The sequence below is a fragment of the Microcaecilia unicolor genome, chromosome 1 (assembly GCF_901765095.1).
Source record: "Microcaecilia unicolor chromosome 1, aMicUni1.1, whole genome shotgun sequence".
Taxonomy (NCBI): Eukaryota; Metazoa; Chordata; class Amphibia; order Gymnophiona; family Siphonopidae; genus Microcaecilia; species Microcaecilia unicolor.
In genome coordinates this window covers 736,786,843-736,806,259 of record NC_044031.1, presented here as the reverse complement: position 1 = coordinate 736,806,259, position 19,417 = coordinate 736,786,843, and the positions used below count along the sequence as shown (strand labels likewise).

Sequence of the window (19,417 nt, the reverse complement as noted above, 5' to 3'; positions counted from 1 at the left end):
ATCCCCACTATCATTTTCGTCGCCCTTCGCTGTACCTTTTCCAATTCTACTATATCTTTTTTGAGATACGGAGACCAGTACTGAACACAATACTCCAGGTGCGGTCGCACCATGGAGCGATACAACGGCATTATAACATCCGCACACCTGGACTCCATACCCTTCTTAATAACACCCAACATTCTATTCGCTTTCCTAGCCGCAGCAGCACACTGAGCAGAAGGTTTCAGCGCATCATCGACGACGACACCCAGATCCCTTTCTTGATCCGTAACTCCTAACGCGGAACCTTGCAAGACGTAGCTATAATTCGGGTTCCTCTTACCCACATGCATCACTTTGCACTTGTCAACATTGAACTTCATCTGCCACTTGCACGCCCATTCTCCCAGTCTCGCAAGGTCCTCCTGTAATCGTTCACATTCCTCCTGCGACTTGACGACCCTGAATAATTTTGTGTCATCGGCGAATTTAATTACCTCACTAGTTATTCCCATCTCTAGGTCATTTATAAATACATTAAAAAGCAACGGACCCAGCACAGACCCCTGCGGGACCCCACTAACTACCCTCCTCCACTGAGAATACTGGCCACGCAATCCTACTCTCTGCTTCCTATCTTTCAACCAGTTCTTAATCCATAATAATACCCTACCTCCGATTCCATGACTCTGCAATTTCTTCAGGAGTCTTTCGTGCGGCACTTTGTCAAACGCCTTCTGAAAATCCAGATATACAATATCAACCGGCTCCCCATTGTCCACATGTTTGCTTACCCCCTCAAAAAAATGCATTAGATTGGTGAGGCAAGACTTCCCTTCACTAAATCCGTGCTGACTTTGTCTCATCAGTCCATGTTTTTGTATATGCTCTGCAATTTTATTCTTAATAATAGCCTCCACCATCTTGCCCGGCACCGACGTCAGACTCACCGGTCTATAATTTCCCGGATCTCCTCTGGAACCCTTCTTAAAAATCGGAGTAACATTGGCTACCCTCCAGTCTTCCGGTATTACACTCGATTTTAGGGACAGATTGCATATTTCTAACAGTAGCTCCGCAAGTTCATTTTTTAGTTCTATTAATACTCTGGGATGAATACCATCAGGTCCCGGTGATTTACTACTCTTCAGCTTGCTGAACTGACCCATTACATCCTCCAAGGTTACAGAGAATTTGTTTAGTTTCTCCGATTCCCCCGCTTCAAATATTCTTTCCGGCACCGGTGTCCCCCCCAAATCCTCCTCGGTGAAGACCGAAGCAAAGAATTCGTTTAATTTCTCCGCTACGGCTTTGTCCTCCTTGATCGCCCCTTTAACACCATTTTCGTCCAGCGGCCCAACCGACTCTTTGGCCGGTTTCCTGCTTTTAATGTATCTAAAAAAGTTTTTACTGCTCAGACTTTGGCCAACACCTTCCGTGACAAGATTCACAAAATTAAACCTGAATTCTGAATCTGGCTGCTGCTGCCGCCGCCCCCCCTCCCCCCCCCCCCCCCCATGTCATTTTGTTTCTTTGGAGGAGTGGCCTAGTGGTGGACTTTGGTCCTGGGGAACTGAGTTGGATTCCCACTTCAGGCACAGGCAGCTCCTTGTGACTCTGGGCAAGTCACTTAACCCTCCATTGCCCCATGTAAGCCGCATTGAGCCTGCCATGAGTGGGAAAGCGCGGGGTACAAATGTAACAAAAAAAAAAATAATAAAATAATACAGTTTGTGTCTTTTCTGAAATCAGAAAAGATTGGCAGCTTCCTCTGTGATCGCACAAGTGTAAAAATCAGCTTGAGGTTTTAAATTAAAAACATGTTTATGGGACTTGGGAGCCTGATTTGAGACATCTCAGATTATCATCCTCTTTCCTCACCAGCAGTGTCCTATTACTCATAAAATGAAGGGGAACACCCCCCCCCCCCACCCCCAAATTAAAAAATCAGTACCTCAGGATTCTGGCTGTTAAACACAGTCTCAACTAGGACTGAATGGTCCCTTATACGAAAAATTAAGATAGGTTCCAATGACACCATGTGAGGGGCAGGAGGTTGTGCAGGTCTGTGTCAAGGAGTAGGGGTTGTTCAGGCATGTGTAGAAATTGAGTGGGTGGATATTAGGGAGAGGAATATGTGCAAGGGGCCAGGGATTTGGTCTGCTGAGCAGGGGTGTACGTGTGGGGTGTGTAGAGGGTATCCAAGACAGTGGGGAAGTGTGGGAGGTGTCTGCTGTGGGTGACATGTCTGAAGTGCAGAAGTAGAAGATTTGTATGTCAAGGGTACAGTGGAAGTGTATATAGAAGCTTAGCGGAGATTGGGAGGCGGGGCTAGTGCTGGGCAGACTTCTACGGTCTATGCCCTGAAAATGGCAGATACAAATCAAAGTCAGGTATACACATAAAAGTAGCACATATGAGTTTATCTTGTTGGGCAGACTGGATGGACCGTACAGGTCTTTCTCTGCCATCATCTACTATGTTACGTAGCAGGTGTCAGATGAATGTAGGGGGTGGGCGAGAAGTGGGGATGTGTGAGGCAGAGTGTGTATGTATGTTGGGGAATAAGGAAAGAAGCGTCAAGTGTGCAGTGAGGGCACGGGGGTGCCTGGTCTGAGAAGGGCTTCTAAGGCAGTGGAGGATAGGGTGTAGTGTAAGGTTCAGGGACTACTCCTTGCCCCTTTGCACAAAGACCCTTTTTTTCTTTTTAAGTTTGGGACGCTGGGAGGAGGCGAGCATGGCATACACTGCATTTACTTCAGCAGACCCCCGTTCTCTCCATGTAGCCAGGCAGCAGGTAAAGCGCTTCATCTCTGGCAGCTGCGGGGCCAAATCTCGCAGTATTAGCAGTGAGATCTCATAGCTTTCATCACAAATCTTCTGCCCATGGTAGTAGGGAATGAAGCATTTACCTGCCGCCTGGCTGCAAAAGGAGAGATTGAAGAATGGGATCAGGAGATGGTGCAGTAACAATGCTACAACTTATTGTAGTGTGTGCTGTACCGACCTCCTCCCAGTGCTGCTGGCCCCTAACATTTTTTTTTTTATTTGAAATAAGGGTAGTCCAGTAGCTGACCCTGCTAGCAAAGCAGCCTCTGGCTTTTTGTCAGGATCGCTCAATGGTAGCTGTGCCACAGGTTACAAGCCAGCAGTCCTAACTGATACTGTATGTATAAGATTACCTTGGCAACCGTAGCCGTTTCTTCCTTTCTCTTTTTCTTTTTCTCTCCTGCGAAGCTCAAATCTTCGCTCTGAATGTTCTGAAGAAGTTGGATAGAACACAAAGTCACATACGTAACCATGAAAAATATTCAAGTTGTTTGAGGTCATTGTTAACAGGCCCTCCAGCACAGCCTTGTCATCATCACCGTTTTCAGGGCAAATGCCTGAAGTCAGCACCTCAGGAAGTGTATATGGGTGTAGGTAACATCGTTTGCATATGAGTGTACAGAGGAAATGCAACAGATATGTCCAATAACATCATCACTAGACCCTAGATTTCCTATTTTACAGAGGGATGAATGGGGCAGGCAAGGGATCACTAAGGTGGCCTTGAAGTTCTGGAGGGTCATGATCCAGTCAGATTATTACAGTTCTGCATTTTGTTGCCACTTGTATGTAAAAACGACATGAGGAAAAGGCGCAAGAGAATGTTTCTGTATAAAAACATATAGGGTACATTTATTGGTCAGCGACTGCCAAAACAAGCCTCATAACTGTTTTGCCATTCTTCATCTCTTAAAGTATAAGAAACCTACATAGTATATGGTACTCCAGATAGATATTATCCCTGTACTTATAACCTGGGCAGGATTAACCCTTTGGTGGATCATTGACAAGTGTGTTGAGCTCAACAAACAGGGCCCTGCTTGGCTCGGACTGCACAGGAAAACTGGCAGAGGAGGAAGCAGCAGGTAAGAAGTACTACTGACCAACTCCTCCTGCTGTGGCAAGTGGTAGCTCTGGTTTTCCCCTCCCTCTGCTCCAATCTCCACACAATTACACTTTCTGCCAGCAGTGGACTTACCACAGCAAAGGTCTGCCTTGGGAACCATTGAATGGGCACATCTGAGGGGGCCCCTCCTTGCCTATGCCTTACTCCTGCCCTGTTTGTAACTCAAAAAACTTGCTTAGGGGAATAATTGTTTATCAAAAATACTAAGAGAATGTACAACAAAGAACCCATGCGTTTACTTAATAGTAGATCGTAGTGAAAATATTTTATATATAATTTGTGTGCTCAGTATAAAAAGAGACCAATACGGTTATATACTAAACACTCATAAATTCAACACGAATTATTGCACACAGTGTCCACACTTAAACATATTTCACTATGTTTCACACAAAAATATTATAACAGTATCACTAGTCCATAATGGTACATAAAACTTCAAAAACAACCAGAACTGATCTTGAAGCAGGTCCTGGGTCCCAATGTGGATGTTTTGCAAAAGGCTTCTTTAGGGAACCCGAATAAAATGAGTAGAAAAGGTCATGTAGAACTAGAGACCAGACAGTTCTATACAGTGTGTTTTTTTTCTAACAAAAAAGGTGCCAGTACTCAAATGCTAGGCCACTCTTCATGAGTGACATGATCACTGAGGGATCCACTCCAAAATATCTAGGCCCCCTAGAACCAGTCACAGAATCAATGACAAGATGGAATTGGTGAGTAGAGCCTGAGCTCTGTCATTAAAACTTGGGGTCCATGGGGGTCGGTGCCGGGGAAAATGGTAGAGGCTATTATTAAAAACAAAATTACAGAGCACATCCGAAGACATGGATTACTGAGACCAAGTCAGCACGGCTTTTGTGTGTGGAAATCTTGCATGACCAATTCACTTCAATTCTTTGAAGGAGTAAACAAACATGTGGACAATGGAGAACCAGTTGATACTGTGTATCTGGATTTTCAAAAGGCGTTTGACAAGGTACCTCATGAAAGGCTACAGAGGAAATTGGAGGGTCATGGGATAGGAGGAAATGTCCTATTGTGGATTAAAAACTGGTTGAAGGATAGGAAACAGAGAGTGGGATTAAATGGGCAGTATTCACAATGTAGAAGGGTAGTTAGTGGAGTTCCCCAGGGGTCTGTGCTAGGACCGCTGCTTTTTAATATATTTATAAATGATTTAGAGATGGGAGTAACTAGCGAGGTAATTAAATTTGCTGATGACACAAAGTTATTCAAAGTCGTTAACTCGCGACAGGATTGTGAAAAATTACAGAAGGACCTTACGAGACTGGGTGACTGAGTGGCTAAATGGCAGATGACGTTTAATGTGAGCAAGTGCAAAGTGATGCACGTGGGAAAAAAGAACCCGAATTATAGCTACGTCATGCAAGGCTCCACGTTAGGAGTTACGGACCAAGAAAGGGATCTGGGTGTCGTCGATAATACACTGAAACCTCCTGCTCAGTGTGCTGCTGCGGCTAGGAAAGCGAATAGAATGTTGGGTATTATTAGGAAAGGTATGGAAAACAGGTGTGAGGATGTTATAATGCCATTGTATCACTCCATGGTGCGACCGCACCTTAAGTATTGTGTTCAATTCTGGTCGCCGCATCTCAAGAAAGATATAGTAGAATTGGAAAAGGTGCAGCGAAGGGCGACTAAAATGATAGCTGGGATGGGACGACTTCCCTATGAAGAAAGACTAAGGAGGCTAGAGCTTTTCAGTTTGGAGAAGAGACGGCTGAGGGGAGACATGATAGAGGTATATAAAATAATGAGTGGAGTGGAACGGGTGGATGTAAAGCGTCTGTTCACGCTTTCCAAAAATACTAGGACTAGGGGGCATACGATGAAACTACAGTGTGGTAAATTTAAAACAGAGAAAATTTTTCTTCACCCAACGCATAATTAAACTCTGGAATTCGTTGCCGGAGAACGTGGTGAAGGCGGTTAGCTTCGCAGAGTTTAAAAAGGGGTTAGATGGCTTCCTAAAGGACAAGTCCATAAACCACTACTAAATGGGAAAAATCCACAATTCCAGGAATAACATGTATAGAATGTTTGTACGTTTGGGAAGCTTGCCAGGTGCCCTTGGCCTGGATTGGCCGCTGTCGTGGACAGGATGCTGGGCTCGATGGACCTTTGGTCTTTTCCCAGTGTGGCATTACTTATGTACTTATAGGTCAATTTTAGCAGACAATGGAAAAGATGCCGGTACTCAGTACCCCCTCAAAAAAAGCCCTGGTTCTATATGAAGTTTTATACTCATTTAATTTGGGTTCCCTGAAGAAGCCTTTTGCAAAACGCAATCTGTGTCCCTGCTTCAAGATAAGCTGTGATTGTTTTTGAAGTTCTATGTGCCATTGTGGACTAGTGATGTTATATTATTTTTGTATGGTGCACAGTTTTTGAATATGTTTAACTATTGACACTGTGGACAAGGTGTGCAATGACTGAACGGTGAAGAGCGTTGAATTTGTGGCTGTTTAGTATTACACTCTGAGCACACAAATTTTATATATAACATTTTTTCACTACAATATACCATTAGGTGAATGCATATAGACTGTGGGTTCTTTGTTGAGGCCGTTTATAACTTGGTCTCAAATTTGAATACCAGTCTTAATGGAACCATCTTGCTTTACAAGCTAGCCATGTTATGTTCCAGGAAAAAAAGTTCTTTAAAAAAGTTGTTTCAACTCATAGATTTTTATAAATAGCCATGCAAAGTATTTTCTACATCTAGTAGTTGTATTTATGGTTTTGATGAATTACATAAGGTGATAATTTTATAAACATATCCCACGCATAAACCATCTTTTATAAAATTAGGTCACACTTAAGATGTACATGCGGTGCAAGATGGCACTTATTTGTAGAGTAGGCCTGCTCAGGGTAGGAGTTAGGGCAGAGTCACAATTTACAAATTGTGCAAAAGCCACAGATTTATAACCACCAGCTCGCTAAGCACTACCCAAAGATTCTGTGGGATGCTTTGCAGTAAGGGTTCTGCCGTATCTTGCTAAGGATGTAAAAAGAATTGAAGCGGTGCAAAGAAAAGCTACGAGGATGGTATGGGATTTACGTTACAAGACGTATAGGGAGAGACTTGCGGACCTGAACATGTATACCCTGGAGGAAAAGAGGAACAGGGGTGATATGATACAGACGTTCAAATATTTGAAAGGTATTAATCCGCAAACAAACCTTTTCCGGAGATGGGAAGGCGGTAGAACGAGAGGGCATGAAATGAGATTGAAGGGGGGCAGACTCAAGAAGAATGTCAGGAAGTATTTTTTCACGGAGAGGGTGGTGGATGCTTGGAATGCCCTCCCGCGGGAGATGGTGGAGATGAAAACAGTAACGGAATTCAAACATGCGTGGGATAAACAAAGGAATCCTGTGCAGAAGGAAGGGATCCTCAGCTTAGCCTAGAATGGGTGGCAGAGCTGGTGGTTGGGAGGCGGGGCTAGTGCTGGGCAGACTTGTACGGTCTGTGCCGGGGCTGGTGGTTGGGGGGGCGGGACTAGTGCTGGGCAGACTTATACGGTCTGTGCCGGGGCTGGTGGTTGGGCGGCGGGGATAGTGCTGGGCAGACTTATACGGTCTGTGCCAGAGCCGGTGGTGGGAGGCAAGGATAGTGCTGGGCAGACTTATACGGTCTGTGCCAGAGCTGGTGGTGGGAGGTGGGACTGGTAGTTGGGAGGCGAGGATAGTGCTGGGCAGACTAATACAGTCTGTGCCAGAGCTGGTGGTTGGGAGGCGGGGATAGGGCTGGCCAGACTTATACGGTCTGTGCCCTGAAGAGGACAGTACAAATAAAAAAGTAGCACATATGAATTTATCTTCTTGGGCAGACTGGATGGACCGTGCAGGTCTTTTTCTGCCGTCATCTACTATGTTACACATTTTATATAGTATGCACTAACAGTATCTAGGTGTGATTGATGCAGGATTTGTGCTAGTATAAAGATGCACAGGCACGTGTGTACCTTTACAAAATATGCCTCTTCCTTCCCTATTAAACTAAACGCCTCATTATAAAATTACCATCTTATCTTTCTCCTATCCAAGTTAGCTTGACACAGAGCAAAACGCAGACAAACTACAATACAACTTATTTCTGAACACTTGATTCCAAGTTTCTCCAACAAACTTGAAGTTAAAAAATAAATCCATGAATACAAAAACAAAAATAAATCACATTATATATATAACAATTCTAGGAATACATTTCACATATACAACAAGGGTCATAACCACACTATTATACAAAAGAACAATTTTCAGAGCCAATTATGCAGGCAACTAAAAATCATCATCCCTCAATCTGGCTAAAAGAAAGCACATCGATAAGGAGAAATTTGGTTTTACTTGCTATTTTTCTTTCCTTGAATGCTACCAAACCAGTCCTGATATATGGGTTATGCCCCTTTACAAATGCTTGCCACGCTCCAGTATTTCTATATCGAAGCAAAAAGTAGATTCCCTCTAATTTATTCAATAGGCAGGGAGAAAAGTAGAATCCCCATCAATACCTTGTCCCCAGAACTGGGAAACACCAATCAACATGTAATGAAATGTCACATGATGAAATGTTTGTGGTGATAAAGTACCACGTGATAAACTGTTGTATGATGAAGTGTCACCAAATCTTCCTCAGATATTACCAGAAAGGGTTTTTAAAACAAATAGGAGAAAATATTTTTTCATTCAATGAATAGTGAAAGATCTAGAATTCATTGCCAGAGGATGTAGTAACAGCAGTTAAAATATCTAAGTTTAAAAAAAGGTTTGGAGATGTTCCTGGAGGAAAAGCCCATAATCTGCTGTTAATTCTTGGCGCCCCCTTGATGGTTTATATATGTTACTGCGGTTGCATTTCTGACAACACCCAGGCTACGAATAGGAGAAAAGCACAAACCACCAGCCAACAACCTTTGTCTCCAGATGGTTCATGGGTCACCTTGCTTCCTCTAACAACCATCAGCCCTGAACAACTTCACTTGGTACGTGAGCCTCCAAATCACTCAAAATTTCATTTATCACCACCTGAATCCACTCAAGGCTCCAGGTTCACTCTATTCAACATACTGGACCATGCCTCCCCACAAAGAGAAAGCTGCACCCCTCCAGAGGTTGAGCCTGGGCTATCCAACACAGGAGAGACCTCTGTAATGGGTACTTGTGAGCCCTGGCCCACAGAACCAAGTTCAAGGCCACTGCCATCGAACCCAGAATGTGAAGATAGTCTCAGGCTTTGGATTGGTTTGATTTGAGAAGACCCCATACCTGCAATTGTAGCTTCTGCATTTTCTCCTTTGTTACAAATACCTTCCCCACATTGATAAAGTTGATGACCATCCCAATACTTGAGTAACTGCACACCCGAGATGTTGCCCTTCTCCTTGTCCTGAGAGGGATTTTGCCCAAATTAGTCACTCATCCAAATAAGAACAGACTAACACTCCTTGCTTCCAGAGCATGACCGCTATCACTACCATCACTTTGGAGAAGGCCCTTGGAGCTGTGGCCAGGCCAAATGGGAGAAACCAGAACTGAAAATGTTTTCCCAAGTCCCCAAAAAGCAAAAACTTCTGGTGCTCCTTGTGAATGGGTATATGCTGGTAGGCTTCTGTAAGACTCAAAGAGGTCAGAAACTCTCCTTGCCATAAGGAATTGATTACCAATCTGTAGACTGTCATCCAGAATCTTGGGACTTTCAAGGCCTTGTTAACTTGGTTCAAGGCCAAGATCATCTGAAACATGCCTTCCTTCATGGAAACCACAAAATAAATAGCCACCTGGCCCTATTGCTTTGTTTAACTAGCTCCTCATTCAAGGTCTACCACACAGTCATTTCTATTTGTGTTTGTCTTCTGCAGTCCTACTTCTAGCCCTCCATCTGTGAACAACTTACCAACTACCCGAACAAATTCACTATACTACATGAATCACAATCAGGATTTCGATCCAACCATAGCACTGAAACAGTTCTAACCACTCTCATAACCAAATTTAAACAATTGCAACTGGAAACAATGTGCTTCTACTACAATTTGACATGTCCAGCGCGTTCGACATGGTCAGCCAGCCACCAAATACTCTCAAACATCCTGGACTACTTCGGGATTGGAGGAAACATACTTAGATGGTTCAAAGGCTTCTTAACAGCAAGAACCTATCAAGTGATATCAAACTCAAAAACGTCAACACCATGGAAACCTAAATGCGGAGTACCACAAGGATCACCGCTCTCACCGACTCTTTTTAACTTAATGACGACACCATTAGCCAAATTGCTATCCAACCATGGACTCAACCCATACATCTATGCAGATGATGTCACGATATACATCCCATTCAAACAAGACACAACCAAAATCATAAATGAAATCACACACAGCCTCCAAATAATGAACTCATGGGCAGACGCATTCCAACTAAAGCTAAATATCCTATCCTCACAATATAATACAAACAAAACCAATACCATAAATATCCCAGATTACACCCTTCCGGTCTCAGACAGCATGAAAATTCTGGGAGTCACTATTGAACGAAATCTCACACTCGAAGATCATGCGAAAACTACAGCAAAGAAAATGTTCTACACAATGTGGAAACTTAAAAGGATCAAACCTTTCTCCCCAAGGGAAGTATTCCGCAGCCTAGTACAATCAATGGTGCTAAGCCATCTAGACTACTGCAATGCCATCTATGCCGGATGCAAAGAACAAATCATCAAGAAGCTTCAAACCGCTCAAAACACAGCAGCCAGACTCATATTTGGGAAAGCGAAATATGAAATCGCCAAACCCCTAAGAGAAAAACTACACTGGCTCCCACTAAAAGAACGAATTGCATTTAAAGTTTGCACCCTGGTCCACAAAATCGTTCACGGAGAAGCCCCGACCTATATGTCAGACCATATAGACTTGCCTACTAGGAACGCAAAAAGATCAGCACGCACATTCCTCAATCTCCACTACCCTAACTGCAAAGGACTAAAATATAAATCCACATACGCGACCAGTTTCTCATACATCTGCACGCAGCTATGGAACGCACTACCGAAGGCCATAAAAATAATGCAAGACTTAACTATCTTCTGAAGGCTACTGAAAACAGATTTGTTCAAGAGGGCATACCACAAACATCCATCTTAAATACTAAATAATAAGACTATACACAACCTAGACATAACTGGAATCTTATCACTTGAATGATTAACCTCGTTACTATTAATGACCAAGCACCACCACTTTAATCCATATGTCGAATATGGTCTCTCCATAGTTGATGACCTAATGTATGTTACAATCCAATTTAGTACTCAGGAACCTTCATGCAATACCATAATGTATTCTTCCTTACCATGTATATATGCACATGGTATATATTTATACCATGATCTGTTCCTTGTATGTTACCATGTATGTATGCACCTTAACGCAATACCATTTGTAATTCTGCTACTCGGAAATGGCAACAGCTATTACGGCAAATGTAAGCCACATTGAGCCTGCAAATTGGTGGGAAAATGTGGGATACAAATGCAATAAATAAATAAAAAAAAAACCATGCCGAGAGGGGACCCGAGTCCACATTTTGGGAGCCAGTTGCTAAAATAGCTACTTAACAACCAGCTCTCAAAATTCTTAAAAAACTAACAAACGTCTCTGATGGCCCGTTGCAAACCAGCTCCAGCACACCACTGGGTATAGCCCTATCCCATTTAGAGCTCCCAAAGATCAAGTTAAATGCTACATTATGTAATACTTGTAACCGAGACATCTGATAATCCAGTCTACTATTACAGTAGTAAAGGGTAGACTTGATGCTTGAGTCAGTATCTGAAAGCTGTGTGTATCTAAATAGGTTCTAATAAGTCTAAGTTGCAAATTAGCCTTTGAAAACACAAGGTGATATTTCTGCTCTATTGTGTCCCTCTTTCTCACAGCATAGTGAGCTAATCTATAGAAGAAGAGTTCCAAGATGCTGTCTATAAGGTGTTATCACCAAGATAATCATGCAAGAGAAATTTCAGTTACATACAAAAAATAGCAGTAATGGGGTGGGGGGGGGGAGAGATGAAAAAAGGGCTTCAGTAAAATGTGTTTCTGAATTCATGTTTTCTATAATAGAAAGATCTTTTGTATTCTTACCTGGACATAAGTAATAAAGACATAACATTGTGGTGTCAGGTGTGAGCCTGAAAGCTTGACCTGTTGAGAACAAACAAACTCATTACCGATAATCAAGTGAAGGACTGCGGAACCCTAGAAGTCTGTACGTGTCATTCAGTCTGCTCACCAGTTTTTCCAGCCTGGTAGGGATGTGCCCCAGATGACTAGAGTAAACCTGTAAATACTGGGGGAGGGGGGGGGGGAGGAAGAGACAATGGACATCTATTTATAATTTTTTATTTTTTTACGACATTGCATTTTTATCATATTTCTAATTATGCAACCATTAGGTCACTATCCAGCAACACAGAAAATGTATAATTTAAAAAGTCTAACATAGGCATTTGTGGCACTGTTAGGCACCACTGTTGAATTTCTAAGTACAAGTTGAAAAGTTCAAATTAGATGTTTCAAATGATACCTTTTGTTTGTGTGACCTGCTTGGCTGTCTATTTTTTTTATAAGTTTAACAGCTGAATATCACTGTATAGACGTACAAATTAGACATCTGAGTTGCGCAACCCCCAGAATGCACCAAATCCCGTCCCCTTTTCAGATGGATAATTTTGGTTGCATAATGATTTATGCATCCAAAATTATCTGTTTAACCCTGGGAATATTTTTTTTAAAAGCCAGCTGCATAAGTGCTTTTGAATATCAACTTCAAATTAGGTCTCTCCCTCTCCCTGCAAACTGCCCATTTGAACCCACTTAGCATGCAGTCACAGATCATATTCGATCAGTTCAATATTTTTTATTTGTTTACTTATTTACTGCTGCCCATAGATTCCCTGTATTTCTTCTACCCTCCCCCCCACGCCTTCTGATAAAGTCTGAACACTGATGAGCTTGATTTAATGAGTCATCAAGTTTCAAATGTCTTCAAGACTACCTCTATCAAAGCAATTAGTTGTTAGAGAAGTTTGAGTGGAAATCGTACGTCCTTCGTGTTAAAACAAAAATTTCAAATTCCAAGGAGGCAATAGGAGCAATTCTCTGACTCAGTACCCACTAAACAGATCTGAATGTACACAGTAAGAACTCACCAACTCAGGGTTAAGACTGGTTTACAGAAGCGGCTGGAATAGCCCACATTTGCAATATACCAGTCTCTCGCAATGTAATGAACCCTTTTCTCCAACTGACCTTGGACTAATTTTCCTTCCAGGTAGCAGGTGCTGCTAGTCAGGTAAACGTGTTTGAAAGTTAGACCCCCATACTTCTAGATGTTCAAATTTACATTCCATCCTTAACTCACCACTGTAAATGCTTCAACCTCATCCTAGGTATCCTACCATTCCAATAAAAAACGATTGACAGCCGTCAATGTGGAAATGAAAAAGAGTTAGACCATTTTTTCCAAGGATCGTCTTCCGCAATCTGGTACAATCATTGGCACTCAGTCATCTGGATTATTGCAACTCGCTCTATGCTGGATGCAAAGCGCAAATACTTAAAAAACTCCAGACAGCTCAGAACACGGCAGCCAGACTAATATTCGGAAAATCAAAATATGAAAGCGCGAAACCCCTACAAGAAAAACTACACTGGCTCCCACTTAAAGAACGCATCACGTTCAAAGTATGTACTCTAGTTCATAAAACCATCCATGGTGACGCCCCTGCCTACATGTCAGACCTAATAGAACTACCATCCAGGAATGCAAAAAAATCTTCTCGAACATTCATTAATCTTCATCCTCCCAACTGTAAAGGTCTAAAATACAAATCAACACACGCATCTACCTTTTCCTATATGAGCACACAGCTCTGGAACGCGTTGCCACGTAACGTGAAATCGATCTATGAACTGACCAATTTCCGCAAACTACTGAAGACTTATCTCTTTGACAAGATATATCAAAGTTCAGCACATGTAACATTTAACAATCTCTAAATATATCCAATATTGTCTTATAATGTCTTCTGCTTTAACACTATCATGTATTTCACCACCATGTAACCAAAACCCTCTGTAAAACCAAATGTACTTTCTCTTATTTCCAGTATCCATGATGAATTGTAAGCCACATTGAGCCTGCAAAGAGGTGGGATAATGTGGGATATAAATGCAATAAATAAATAAGGCAAATTTTATAACCATAAAACCACCATGAGACATGATCTTAATCAAATAAACCCTACCTATTAATGACTGTGTGTTTCCACCAATAACAGTTTAACATTAAGCCTATACTACGCAGGAGAGGCACATATTGTAACATAGTGACAGCAGATAAAGACCTGACCTGCCATCCAGTCTGCCCAACAGTCACACTTATTATCAATTCATAGTAATACAGTAAGTGACGGCAGATTGAATGGTCCATCCAGTTTTCCCATCGGTCACATTCATTATCATTTCAAGATTTAAATCATCAATGATATTATATACTTGATCATGGTCTTTCTTTGGTGTTTCTGGGATATAGACCATAGAAGTCCACCCGGCTCCGTCCTTATGTTCAAACTACTGGAGTTGGCGTCAAAGCCAACACCAGCCTATCCAAATCCATCTGGTCAACTGCGAGACAAAGACTGTAAAAGTCTGCCCAGCACTGTCCTCGGTTCCAGTTACTGAAGTTGCCATTGAAGCCCTTTTCAGCCTATCCTAAACTTTTAGTTTTCTTTTATAGCATCTGTTTTCTAAATAGAGTTCCTCTGTGTTCATCCCACACCTTTTGAATTCTGTCGTCATTTTTGTCTCTACCACCTCCTTCAAGAGGGTATTCCAGGCATCGACCACCCTCTCCGTGAAAAAGAATTTCCTGAAATTACTCCTAAGTCTACCACCCCGCAAACTCAGTTCATGTCCTCTAGTTTTACTATTTCCCCTTCTTGGGAAGAGATTTGTTCTCCTTCTTGGGAAGAGATTTGTTCCTATATTAATACTTTTCAAGTATTTAAATGTCTGTATCATATCTCCCCTGTCTCTTCTTTCCTCTAGGCTATACATATTCAGGTCTTCCAGTCTCTTCTCATACGCCTTGTGGCACAAATCCCATTATCACTTTTGTCACCTTCCTCTGAACGCTTCTAGTCTTTTTACATCCTTAGCAAGATGCGGCCTCCAAAACTGAACACATTGTTTTTAGTACTTATATTCCACCTTTAACCGTTAGTATGCAAAGCGGATTACATAAAAGAAAAGCTTCACATTAGAAGGAGCTTACAGAAAAAAATAAAAACTTTACAAAATTAAACAATCTATAAAAATCGAAACAGGTCCCATAACTTAGCCCAAAAGTAGATTACAGTTGTTGGTTTGAAAACATGTTTTAAGCGCCTTTCGAAAAAGAGTATACGATGGTATCTAGCAAATCTAAACAGGATTTCCACTCCAAATTTTAGCACTGATAAATAAATGAATGTTCTGACAGACAGACCCATATCTTATTGGGGTTTTTTTTTTGAGTTTTCAAATCTTTACTGTAAATATATGGCAAAAACATTGCAAAGAAATGAACTGAAACATCGGAATATTTATAGCCAATAATCAACAACTCAACAAGCCCATATCTTATATTTTTAATTGAAGAGAAATCTAAATTAAAGGGTCCTTGTACTAATAACGATGTAGCACATATACTTTAAATATTTACCATGTCTTGTGCCCACTTCAGAGGGAAACTATGAATGATCATATGATCATTCCAACACCATCCCTCCTAGAACATGGGTAATTTTCAAAAGTCATTTACCTGGATAAATAGGTTATTTGGAACTGTCCACCTCCCAGTAAGAAAAAGCAGACACTGATTGTTCTTTGAGTTTCTGGAGCCATCAGGATGTACTGATTTGCTCTGAAACCAAATGCTCTTTTTAGTCCCACATGAAGCTGCCGCCCTAGCTAACCAAGAGTCACTGGAAAAACATGCTGCATCTACCACCCTTTCTGAAAAATTATGTTTCCTGATGTTATTCTTCTTTGGATTTATTCATTTTATTACCGCATTTATGTTTTGGCGTCAAAAGTGGTTTACAAATAATAACTGGTAAATCAAAATACAGTACATATACAATACAGTTCTATGATGATGGAATCCCCCAAAAACATTAATTAAAACATTGTTATATCTGTCATATTGATATAATTGCAAAGTTTGCAATAAAATGTATGAAAAAACCCCGCATTATTGAAATAGCCAAGTTTTTAACAATTTACGAAAACTAATATAGGAAGCAGCTTTTATGAAATTCTTCAGGCAAGGAGTTCCAGAGTAAAGGTCCTACACAGCAAAACATTTGACGTAGAAAATTTGATAGCAACCAGACCTTGAATTCATCCATCTGAAGTCCTGTATAGTGCCCCCCCTGCTCCAGAACACCCACCCACTTCCTGTTTCCAGTGCTGGCAGTAGGTTGCCTATCTGGATCGCAGCTAGAACTACAGGACTGCAGGGAGGAGGGGAGATGTAGGACTCGCATGGAGAGGGGAGAGAGAAACCAGATTCGGGGAAAAGTGTTAAAAAAAAAAAAAACAGCCACAAAAGTGGTATAGCATGCTCATGCATATAGCGCATGAGAGAGTGAGGGAAATCACCTAAATTATAAAAATGCATATAATGCACATATTATATGCATGAAAATATGATACACTCGCATGGCTGAGACAAAGCAGCATAGCCAGGCTTAGTCATTTATTTTCTCATTTATACCCCACATTTTCCCAACCATGTCAGGCCCAATGTGGCTTACATTGCACCGCAAAGGCGGCCGCCAATACAGTAAATTAAGCTATTACATCATTAAACCTGCATAAGAAATAAAGGAGAGGGTGGGGAAGGAAAGAAAGGAACAGGAAACCAGGGGAGAGAAGGGAAGGGTGGATGAGTCCAAAATTGTCATTATATTGATGTGAATCAAGAGGTGGAGACACATGCTGAGTCTTTGGGGTAGGCTTTTCCAATACTACCAGTGATAGGCCAGTACTCCCTAATTTGTAGGCACACTACAGAGAATTCCCACAGCATTCAAAACCTAGTATTTTATAAGCTCTTTGAGCAGGGACTGTCTCCTTTTGTGTATGGTGTACAGCACTGCGTATGCCTTGTAGCGCTATAGAAATGTTAAATACTAGTAGGAGTAGTAGTATTTCTCCCCTTCTGGATAAAGCTAGAGAATACTCACATATTTGATGAGAGATGTCAGAATGGTGTATATCTTTGCTAGCTCCTTCAGTAGAGCGTCTATACAACTGCCAGCAGGTACAGCCGTTTGCACCAGCTCATGGCAGGCAGTCAACAATGTCCCCAGTTGTAAGATTATCGCTTTTTCTATTGGTTCTCTCTGGTTCACTGTTTGAGTGGAGTCTTCTATAAAAAAAAAAAAAGAGTGGATCAATTAAAAAAAAAATACCAATCCATAGCAAACCTAGTGTTGGTTATCACTATTGACCTGCCAGCAGGAAAGAAGCTGCCTGTATGTCTCCACACTTAGAAATACTTCTGCATTTTTGTTTTACTTTTTTCTGGATTGTGGTTCAAACAAACACATTTAGAATTTCAAATTCTCAATATTTGTCAAACCAGTTTAATACTGAAACTTTCACTTTAAGCAAAAAAGCAATATCACCTGTTTACCAAACACTTATGAGTACTGCTTCTTTTGAAAAGTCACACACACAAAACAGAAACTCCACACACACAAACACATTATCTATAAAGTTTTAATATCTATTCACATTATCTAAACAAATTGCTCCAAATGTCAGTGTTAAATTATTTATTTATTTGTTGCAAGTTCATGCAGGATGAGAGTGGAGGGATTAACTGCAAAACCAGTTCTTAAGACAACACTGTTTATTATGTTATTTATTTATTTATAATGCTTATACCCCGCTCTTTCCCACTCACTAGCAGGTTCAGTGCGGCTTACATAGTATATCAGGTTAACAAAGTAACAGACTGGATGCAGCTGTAATATAGTAAGTAAAGAGGTGGTCGTTTAGATGTGGATAGGTAAGATGGGCAAGAAAGGAGAAAGGTAGGGTAGGGGTAGGGGAGTGGGGGGAGGGTGTATATTGGGATTAGCGTGTTGTTAAGTATGGAAGAGTGTATAGGGAGGGGTAGAAAGAGGGATAAGTTAGGATTAAATAGGGAGCATGTTTCAGGTTTAGTCTTCATAGTCTCATCCGGGTAGCGCAGATGGACTCATAGTCTAAGTCAGGTCATTTGTGTAGGCTTACTTGAAGAGGTAAGGTTTTAGCAGCTTCCGGCAAGGTAGATGGTCATTGACTGTTCGAATGGATCTTGGTAAGGCATTCCATAGTTGGCTGCCTATGACGGAGAAGTTGGATGCGTAGTAAGTTTTGTACTTAAGTCCTTTGCAATTGGGGAGATGTAAGTTGAGATAAGTTTGAGAAGATTTTGAGTCATTTCTGGCTGGAAGGTCAATCAGATTGTACATGTAACTTGGGGCTTCTCCGTAGATAATCTTGTGAATCAGGGTGTGGACTTTGAAGTAAATTCTTCAGTAATAGGGAGCCATTGAAGCTTTTTACAGAGAGGTGTTGCGCTTTCAAATCGCAACTTACCAAAAATAAGTCTGGCTGCCGTGTTCTGGGCGGTTTGAAGTTTTTTCAGGATTTGGGCCTTGGATCCAATTAAAATACTATTGCAGTAGTCAAAGTGGGTAAGTACAGTGGATTGAACCAGGTTGCAGAAAGTTTTTAGGGGAAGATATGATTTCACTCGTTTTAGCATCCACAACATATTGAACATTTTCTTTGTCGTAGATTTTGCGTGATTCTCCAGAGTTAGATGTTTGTCTAATACTCCTAAAATTTTTAGGTTGTCAGATATGGGAATATTAAAGTCTGGGGTAATGAGTGTAGTTGGAGTGAGTGTAGAGTACTGGGATGAGAGGATTAGACATTGTGTTTTTTCCTTATTCAGTTTCATCTTAAAAGCGTTGGCCCATGAGGATAATATGTTAATTCCATTGATTATTTTATCAGAAATTTCTGCTGCTAGATTTAAAGGGGATGAATATAGTGACGTCATCTGCATAAATGAAGGAATTGAAGCCAAATTTAGATAGGGACTTGGCCAGAGGGAGCATCATAAGGTTAAAGAGGATCGGGGATAGAGGCGATCCTTGGGGTACCCCCATTTTGATGACCAAGGAGATGAGGTTGATGAGGATGATTTGACTCGATAGGATCTAGAGATGATGAAACCTTTTATCCATTTAATAATGTTTCCGCCAATCCCTAGTTTATCTAGTATTGACAAAATAACCAACTTCCATAAATCTTTGAAGACATCTCTTCAACAAGGCCTACAAAG

General features: G+C 41.4%; 1 protein-coding gene across 2 annotated transcripts in view; it reads right to left on the bottom strand.

The window, feature by feature from the left end:
• Positions 1–19,417, bottom strand: part of FANCI (FA complementation group I) — a 188,926-nt gene that overhangs the window by 6,456 nt on the left and 163,053 nt on the right. For both annotated transcript variants that reach the window (XM_030189691.1, XM_030189690.1), the window contains 4 exons: positions 17,259–17,443; positions 12,257–12,313; positions 12,109–12,168; positions 3,165–3,242 (listed from right to left, as the gene is read on the bottom strand). In XM_030189691.1, the coding sequence (XP_030045551.1) occupies positions 3,165–3,242; positions 12,109–12,168; positions 12,257–12,313; positions 17,259–17,443 (380 nt within the window). The remainder of the gene's footprint in view (positions 1–3,164; positions 3,243–12,108; positions 12,169–12,256; positions 12,314–17,258; positions 17,444–19,417) is intronic.